The 8,752-nt window shown below is 40.1% G+C and overlaps 1 protein-coding gene across 9 annotated transcripts; it reads left to right on the top strand.

Annotated features, from left to right (window-relative positions):
* The first annotated feature begins 3,744 nt into the window (after positions 1 to 3,744).
* cbx3b (chromobox homolog 3b) lies at positions 3,745 to 8,185 on the top strand. 9 transcript variants are annotated; one of them, XM_038707402.1, is made up of 5 exons: positions 3,745 to 3,815; positions 4,379 to 4,522; positions 4,626 to 4,779; positions 5,215 to 5,372; positions 6,912 to 8,185. In XM_038707402.1, the coding sequence occupies exons 1-5, from the start codon at positions 3,757 to 3,759 to the stop codon at positions 7,030 to 7,032; spliced, it is 636 nt and encodes a 211-aa protein (XP_038563330.1). In that variant the 5' UTR covers positions 3,745 to 3,756; the 3' UTR covers positions 7,033 to 8,185. The 9 variants fall into 9 exon arrangements, with proteins under 9 accessions (XP_038563330.1, XP_038563333.1, XP_038563337.1 ...); XM_038707405.1 differs by having other exon boundaries at positions 3,765 to 3,901; positions 4,382 to 4,522; XM_038707409.1 differs by having other exon boundaries at positions 3,785 to 3,901.
* The last annotated feature ends 567 nt before the right edge of the window (positions 8,186 to 8,752 follow it).

Genomic DNA, 8,752 nt, shown 5'->3' with positions numbered 1-8,752 from the left:
GTCAGCTCATGTAAATCACACCTGCACCCCACCCCCCCAAAGACCAGCCATCATTATTTCTGTTTTGCTGAACACCACTCTTTGTACAACCAGATTAACGCTCGGTAAGAATAACAGGACCGAATGTCCTCGCCCTGGCTGTAACCCGAGAGCCTCGAGGTGGTACTGAGGGAACGCTAGGGGCCCTCTGCGTGAAAAGGATCCAGTCAGGCTTGGCCTGAGCCATACAGACCACTACTCACTCCATCCACAGCCCTTCACAGCAGGATCCAGCCATCTGGACTCATTTCTGCTCTGACAGGGTGGCTCACAAGGCCCATCTGTATGAGGGCTACATTCACAGTGGGCCCCAGGAATGTGCTTGCCTGGGAGGGAGCTGAGCAGATTTAAGGGATGACAGCACAACGTGATATATCTTTTCACCCTGTACACTGAAGCATGCCATTTTATCAACATCTGTATTTCATTTTTAGTGCCCTGGTCCGTCTTGGGTTCAATCAGTTCTGTTTTAAGCACAAAAATAGGCTTCAAATCATTTCATCATTGCCTGTTGTTGAGTCATTTAGGCCACAAACACATGCAAGACATGAAATGTGTTATAAAAATTACACTAAATAAAAAAACATTGCATGTATTTCTCTAATTCCCTTCTAACTGCTACAGTCCAGGTTGTCATTTCATTGTTTTCATGGTTCCGCAATAGTTGAAACAGATGATTATACAGGTTTTTCTAGGTCAGTGAGATGTGACTGTAAAAATTGGGTGTCCTGGTGGCCTAGTTGTTAAGAACCATGACATATAACTGTCAGTTCAGTGGCAGCAAGTGACATTTCCAGTCTATACAGTCAGTGTCAGTCCATCCAGAGAAAAAAAATTGTGAATGAAATGATTGTCCTGTGTTTTTGGACAAGTTGGGTTACCCAGCTGAAATGACCAACTGGCTTTCCAGTGTTTGGTTAAGAAAACCCAAAGTGATCCATACTGTAGTAGAGCAGTAAATCTAGACAGGACCTCACTATGCACATTACTGCCATTCCTGCGCCTGCAGTGACTGCTCAACCATGTTAGCTGTTCGGTTACTATAGCAACTAGTACTAAAACCCCAAAAGAGCCGACAGGAGGGGGTCAGAGGGCAACAGCAATTCACACAGCAGATAAGCAACACACATCTTGGATACTCACTGGGAAAGCATACTTTAACCCACTGTAGATAAAAATGTAATGTTTGGTTGACATGGTTCTGTTGTGAAGAACTGTAAAAAGAAATATATGGTACCACTTTCTAATAAAGAATTCTTTATACATTATATTTACATTGTAACTAATTACTTTCTTAAGGGTTAATAAATAATGCTTAGATCAGTTAAAAGTTATTAATAAGAATAATGTTTGGGATTCTAGGTTGTAAAAAGATCTCTCTGGCTGGTTTTTATCCTCCTTCAGCAGAAAACCTGGACCACAATCCATTTATTAATAAATGACTGACATTTGTTACTGCAGACTTGAGGGCATACAAAAGGTAAAAGCCATAGGGATCTTTGACAACCTGGCAACTCCTATTAATGGCTTAATTCATCCATAAAGCGCCATTAATTAACCATTAATAAAGACAACTTTAAGACCCTTTATAAAAGGTGCCTGATAACCAAAATAAAAGCTCTGGCACAGGCTAAAAATGTGTCGAGATGTTAATTCTAAGATGTAACTGAAAAAACTGTGGAAGCTCATCACAGTTCAGAAGACAAGGAAAGAAGGTTTCTCTAATGACTTGGTGTAAAAAGAGGTGCCCATTTGAAGCGAAAGCTGCTGAGAGCAAAGAAAGTAAATGGTGTTAAGTTGTTGAGAACATCTTCAGCATAGTGTTAATAATTAATCATAGAAGAAAACAACAGTTTGCCGCCATTGCTTTATCAATAGAGGACCTGCATTACCTGATGATCATACCAAAAGTCTATCCACTGTTAACTTTCCATTGCACTGGGAGTTGAATGGGGCATATAGGTACATTGATTCGCAACCTGCATAAGACCTGTGTCCTTTCTCTGAGACCAGAGATCAATGGGCTCCTTTTCTGGAGACGATACACACCGCATTTATCTTCCATGCGGGCATCTGTCAGCCTTTTCACTGAAACCCCTTTTAATCACATCCCCTGGGCTTCTCATTGACAATGAAACTGAGGTATTAATTATAAGGATTGTGGCACTGCTACTTTTGCTGTAGTCATCCCTGGATCTGTGTTATCTGTGTTCATATGGTGCTGTTGCAGTGCATTCAAAAGTAAATATCATGAACAAATGTGTGCAATGTTACACAATCCTGCCTTGGGGATGAATTGGTATCAAGAACAACAGTGCAGCACAGGCAAGCTCCAATGTGAACCCACCTCCTGGTAAAACCTTTTGTTCTGCTGCCTTTAGCAATGAGCGTTCCAGCATAAATCCATTCTCATTAGTTAACTGGGGTGCAGGAGCATTGAGCTTTTGGGCCGCTGTACCTGGCAGTTCAATACAAGCAGGCAGCGTCCCCCAGCGGTGTGTTACAAAACGATGTTGAATAACGTGGAGTAAAAAAGATAAACTTGTCCAGTAGGAAGGCCTTTTATTGGTGCTTACTTGGCCAATCAGATGCTTTTGGGTTTCCCATTGGCTAAAAGCGGGCTGTCAATCAAATCCTCTGGAGGTTTTTTTTCTTCTGTGAGCTTAGTGCAGTCTAGATGGTCGTGGATTAAAGATCCCCTCCGTGAAAAACCACGGATTTACAGGAGCCTTTAGATCTTTAACTTAAGTAAATGTAGCAGTACCACAATATAAATATACCACATTGCAAGGCAAAGTTCTACATTCAGAATCTCACTTAAGTAAAAATGCATTAAAACTGTACTAAATTATCAAAAGTATGAATGTCAAATGTATATTTTTGGAATAGTATCATTGATGCATTTAGCTACATTTTATTGTCAAGGTGGAGCTAATTTTAGATGCCTATATACTGTTGGATAATTTAATCTATAACAATGTATCATGTTTTATAATGATCATGTGTTTTACTATATGTAGAATGATCAGCTACAAAGTAACTAACGAACTATCTGTAATGGTAAAATAGAAGTTGTGGAGTAAAAACTAATAGAAGAATAATATTTTCCTCTGAAACTAGTAATTATGTCTAATATAAATGTAAAATAAATAGGAGTAATAGTAAGCGATAGGAGTATACATAGAAATAGAAGAATAAAGTAGTATATAATGGAAACACACAAGTAAATTATGTGTAATTTTAATGTAAACATAATACACCATAAAATGTATTATAATGTAATATAAATAGTGAATCCCGTGCATCTAATAGCCGATATTTTGGCAACTAGAAAGGTGCTCATATGATGAGATTTCTGAAAGGAGATTTCAAAGAAGGTTTAGTTTTTGTTATATCTTGGACGTAGGCCTACATGAATCTGATTACACTCTGATGACTTTTGTCTGTTATGTGGCATCTAAATAAATATCCGGCTTCATATTTGCTTCCACTGACAATGATCCCAAAGATCAAAGAAATCAGCTGGAAACCTGGAACCAGTCTACAATCCCAACATGCCAAATGCACACAGTCCCTTGCCATACCCAGCTGACGCCCATGGGTGGCAGGGCTGTTGCGGACCACTGGACTAGGGGGTGGAAGGGACGGACGAGCGGACTGCTCTGTGATTGGTCGGCGGCGTGCGCGTCCCCGTCTACTCCTCCCGGTTTTCCTGGCATGACCTTTTCCCTTGGCAACCACTTCCTCCGAGCATCCACGGCCATCTTTAATTTGAAGTAATTCATGAAAAGTTGTTTCGCTCATGTAAACACGCAGACCGACACGTTCGCGCACAGAGCAGCATCGAAGGCGCTGTGTGCATGTAGGTTCCAGCGACAAGCTCCAAACAGAGCAGTGCAGCACCGCAGCAGGTTGTCCGCCGAGATTAAGTAAACATCGAAAGCGTACGTGCATATTGTTCAGTGTAGCGTCTCGTGCAGCACTCAGGCACGTTTCCACTCATGTTTTCATGCTACTGTTTGCACAATAGTCTCTTAGCTAAACTGTCTGAATGAACTATGCACGTGTGTAGATTAACGTGTTGCGTTTTTGGACCGAAAGAGTAGTGTGTTGTGCTCCCGAATGAAACGGCAGGTGGAGCGCTATAATAAGTATACGGATCACCACTGCCATGTTATTTCGCAAATATCCCAACAAAAGGGCGATTGAAAGGGTTTATTTTGTGACTGTCCAGTTTAAAACAAAGAAATAGACACTTTATGTTTTTGTCTTCATATGCTCGTGCATGAGCTTGCCAGTAATAAAAGCTGGTTGTTTTTCATTTACCTATCATTCATAGCAGGATGAGAAAGAAGCAGACTGCCAAACAGAGGAAGACAGAGGAGACTACAGTTGTGCAGGAGTTCGTGGTGGAAAAAATAATTCGCCGCAGAATCTTCAATGGAAGAGTGGAATACTTCCTGAAGTGGAAAGGCTTCACTGAGTGAGTGAGGTGTTGCAGTATCAGCAATTTGCTTCCATATACTGTGTGATGTGTGTTGTTTTGTTTGTGCATGTTTTTAAAGTGTACTCTCTCCTCCTTACAGTGCAGAAAACACTTGGGAACCTGAGGACAATCTGGACTGCCCTGAACTCATTGAAGAGTTCCTGAGAAGCACCCATTTCTCAGGGGAGAATGAGGAAGAGGAAACTGAAGAGTTCATTCCCAAAGAAGAAATGACAGAGCAAGAGAGGGAAATTGTGAGTATGTGAGAAATGCAGTGGTGGAATGTCTGGAAGTTTATGTTTGTATTCTTGTTATTCACATAACTTCCTTATCCTAAAGCAGCATATTATTAGACTGCTTTTTATACAGTGCATTGCTGTAGGTTGACGGTTACCCTTAATTTTAGAAAGCCGCACTGCAGTCAAGTAAAATCATCTGATCATGTTGGCAGATTTTGTTCCTACTTTTGAAGGCTGAATATGAAACTAAATGGCGCATGAAGGTGGTTGGTTTTGCAATGCCCCTGAAAGTGAAAGTGAAAATTTCTTATTTTTCGCAATGTACAGGCATGTTCAGTAAGATTTCTTTTAACACAACCAGCCTGTCTCCTAATGCAGAGTTTTTGTTTGTGGTTTCTTCTAATTGCTGCACCTCTGTCCTTGTCACTCTCTTTGCGGTCCTGTATGCAGTCTCAGCAGCAGGCTCACACTGCGCAGTGCAACAACGACGTCCTCGAGACAAACGATGAGCAGTCAGACAAGCCCACTAACATCACCACTTACCTCGAGCCTGAATGCATCATCGGCTCCACAGACAGACAGGGAGAGCTCATGTTCCTAGTCAAATGGTAACTCTGCTGCTTCCTCTTTTCTCTGTCCATGAATAGATTCCCGGGGTTGGGTATGTATGATAGAAAACGTTGCAGTTGTTCACATTTAAAGCTGCAATCTACGTGTTCAAATTACAGCAACAATGACGGAGCATAGTGTCAGGTTTATGACGACCATGTAATGTGAATATATCACTTACTAAGAAGACAAAGTTAGACATCATTGGTGTTGGCCACCTGACAAAGCATTCCTCAGATTAGTAATTGAGCATTTCTGACGACAGTAAAAGTATTTGGTAGCTTTAAAAGGGATCATCACCAATTTTACACATAAATGTCAGTTTATGAGGCCTGGTTAATACCACTCTGCCTGTGAAAGTGGTTGAATACTGTCATCTGTGACTCTGAAGGAGGAGAATATTACCCCTAGCTACAGCTCTTTTTTGATAGAAAATATTGTTTTACAAAACAATCTGGAAGTGTGGAAAGATGGAGAGTCTGCTTTCAGACAGACAACAGCTTTGCGTGAAAAAAACACGGTCCCCTCTTTATTATTGTTTCATTTGAATAGGACCACTCAGATGACCCTCTCGCTTATTCTAAACGGTTAGTTTTTTTTCCTGTCGCTATGGTACCATTATCAATAGTATGTGGCACTCCAAACGGATCATACTTTTCTTTTCATTCAAAACAACTGATTTACATTTGGTTTGGAAACATCATTCACGACAGGATCTGTGATTCTATGATTCAAACACTATGTTTTTGGTGAAATACGAGTACATTTGTTAAGCCATCTAGACATAACTTAGTGCAGTTTTTTCAGTTAAGTCATTGTAACAGTCACTTAGTCCAAGTGTAATCAACAAGGACCTCTTCTCCAGTCACTGATGCAAGAAATAAACTTTTATTGCAACATATAGGTTTGTCTCAACAAATGTAACCCTGCATTTCCCATCTGATTGATTTCACTGCCTTGCTATCTGTTCTGCTCCATGTTGAAAGGAATTTCTAGTGTCCATACCCCCTTTTCATATGCCGACCAATTGAGTTTAGCACAACGTGAAATTAGCAATGTAATTTTGGATGATAATCATGTATTGTTTTGTCCATGTCAGATGGACGTATAGTTGTGAGGTGGAGGGTGTAGAGTTTTGGAGCTTGATCTGTATAAGGCAAGGCAAGCTTATTTGTTTTATTTATTCATTAGCACCTTTCAGACTCAGTCAGTGCTTTACATAAGGCAAGGAAATGCCTTAGAACATTTCAAATGACAAAAAAATGGAATAGAATTAGAACAAATACAGTACAAAATAAACAAACGTAATGGACCAGAAACAGGTAGAGGGCTTAAAGTTCAGAAATCTCATATTCTGCTTAAGTCAGAATATTCTATAAATAATTGGATATTACAACTACAGCAATCACAGACTGACTGTACTTACTACTTCTTGAACTGGCTGGAGTCTGTGTGTTGTTGCTGCAACATTTTACATGCATTAAAAGTAGGAGGCCACCATCTTAAATGCTTCCTTCTCCTGTCTGTTTCCCCCACAGGAAGAACTCCGATGATGTGGCCCTGCTGCCGGCTCGTGAAGCCAGCGCCAGGTGTCCCCAGGTGGTCATCAACTTCTATGAGCAGAAGCTGACGTGGCACTGCGGAGACGAGGAGCAGTGAAGTGTGTGTGTTTTGTGTGTGTGTTTGGGGGTGGGGGGGGATTGTGTACAGAGGCGAACTGATAACACAGCTGTGATCTCACCTGAAGCTTAGTTTGACCTCCATCGAGTGTCCTCCTTCAGCTGACTTTAGAGGCACACTGTGTGAAATTATATTCCCGCTGCAGGTGGAGTTTCACATACTGGCAGGTGCTCAAGATCGTCAGCGGGGATGGATTTAAAGTGCTCTCGTACCTGCGGTGCTCAACGAGGTCTCTGTACCTTTGTGGGGACTGATGGAGACTAAAACTAACCTTTGTGTAGAGCAGCTGATTTGAGGTCAGACTAACCTGTAGCAATGTTGGTGTTGTGTAAGCAGACACTATCACTGTGGACATGTGTTTTGTTTTTATTGTTATATAGTAATTTAGTATTTATAGACCTGTTTGGCTACAAGGATCTTTGTTGTTTGGTGTGTGCTTTGTATCTTGTATAGCAACACTGTGTAGGCAGAGTGAACTAACTGCTGTCAGATGCGTACCTACAGTCCACGTAGCTATTATTTAGAGCTGAAGATTGTAGACCTGTTCTCCAAACTTTTGTTGTTTGAACTTGTATTGCGTGAGGTGTTTTATAGCCACAGCATTTAATGTGCATTTACATGTATCTGTATGACCCTTGTGGTTGATGTAAAAATATTTTAAAATTTCCCCATATTTTCAGTCAGCTGCTAAGTACCAAATGTTCTATTCTCCTCTGTATTGAATGAAATATTGTGGAGTTTTTAAAATATTATATGGTGCTTACACTTGGTGAAATCCAGGCAAAGTTACTCAAAAGGTCATAATAAACAAATTATAAAGTAAATCTTTTGAGATATACACACAAAGGTTTGTGCACCTATGGTGGCTAATAAGATTGTTAAATGTAGCACTTTAAATATTAGACTGTCCAATTGTGCTGGGCATTGTCTTCCAGTAATTACACCTGTCCACATATATGATACCTGTATCCTAATGGCACCGCCCTGACTTGACATATCTCCCATGACTGTTATGGGACACTCTGCTGAACCTTAAACCTCCTAAAACACACCTGCTACTGAATTACTGTGTAACTGTTGACCATGGATCTGTGAAGTCTCTGTGAATAAATGAAACCTTTTGTGAAGCTTTTCTTGAAGTTTTTTTAATGTCGCATCTGTCGTGCTAAATTGTGAGGTAGGAACATCACTTAAACATATGGTGCGTTTTAAAACAGTGGCTAATTCATTGGATGTGTTTTGACTGGTTGTAAATTATAGTCAATAAGTGATTAACTGATAAGTAGTAGGAGATTGTTATAGTTATGTTGGCTCATGTCATGGGAGCTATTAAGTAATCATCATGTAGTTTTCTTGATTTAATTTGACCGTTATGGGGAGGAGCTTATCTCATTCTTGTGACTTTATTTTTAAAACCTTTACTCCTGGACAATAAAAGTTGAAATAAAAAGCACTGGCACAATGCTAAGCGCAGCATTATCTTGCTGAGATTAAATCAAGAATATTTGTATTATGAGAGAAGAAGCTAACTGCTGTGAAGGTCTGAAGTTATCCTATAATTCTAATTTGATTTTGAACAGTTTCATAGTTGTTATTAAAATTTGACCTTTAAAATGACACGATGAGCTTACAGTCTTTAAAAAAAACAATCTGTTTTTTGTCCTGAGCAATAAAGGATATTTGGTGGTATTTTCCTATG

The sequence above is a fragment of the Micropterus salmoides genome, unplaced genomic scaffold (assembly GCF_014851395.1).
Source record: "Micropterus salmoides isolate LMB-PRFRI ecotype aquatic unplaced genomic scaffold, ASM1485139v1 Ms_hic_scaffold_898, whole genome shotgun sequence".
NCBI lineage: Eukaryota > Metazoa > Chordata > Actinopteri > Centrarchiformes > Centrarchidae > Micropterus > Micropterus salmoides.
The sequence above is the reverse complement of the archived record's forward strand: the minus strand, read 5'-3'. Positions and strand labels throughout refer to the sequence as shown.

What these genes read in the sequence shown, in the direction of transcription:
- cbx3b (XM_038707400.1), top strand. Translation starts at nt 3,823, where the DNA reads ATGAAAAGTTGTTTCGCTCATGTAAACACGCAGACCGACACGTTCGCG. An exon ending in GCAGTGCAGCACCGCAGCAG is followed by an intron (nt 3,951 to 4,378) that starts GTTGTCCGCCGA and finishes TATCATTCATAG; the next exon opens with CAGGATGAGAAAGAAGCAGA. An exon ending in CTCATGTTCCTAGTCAAATG is followed by an intron (nt 5,373 to 6,911) that starts GTAACTCTGCTG and finishes TTTCCCCCACAG; the next exon opens with GAAGAACTCCGATGATGTGG.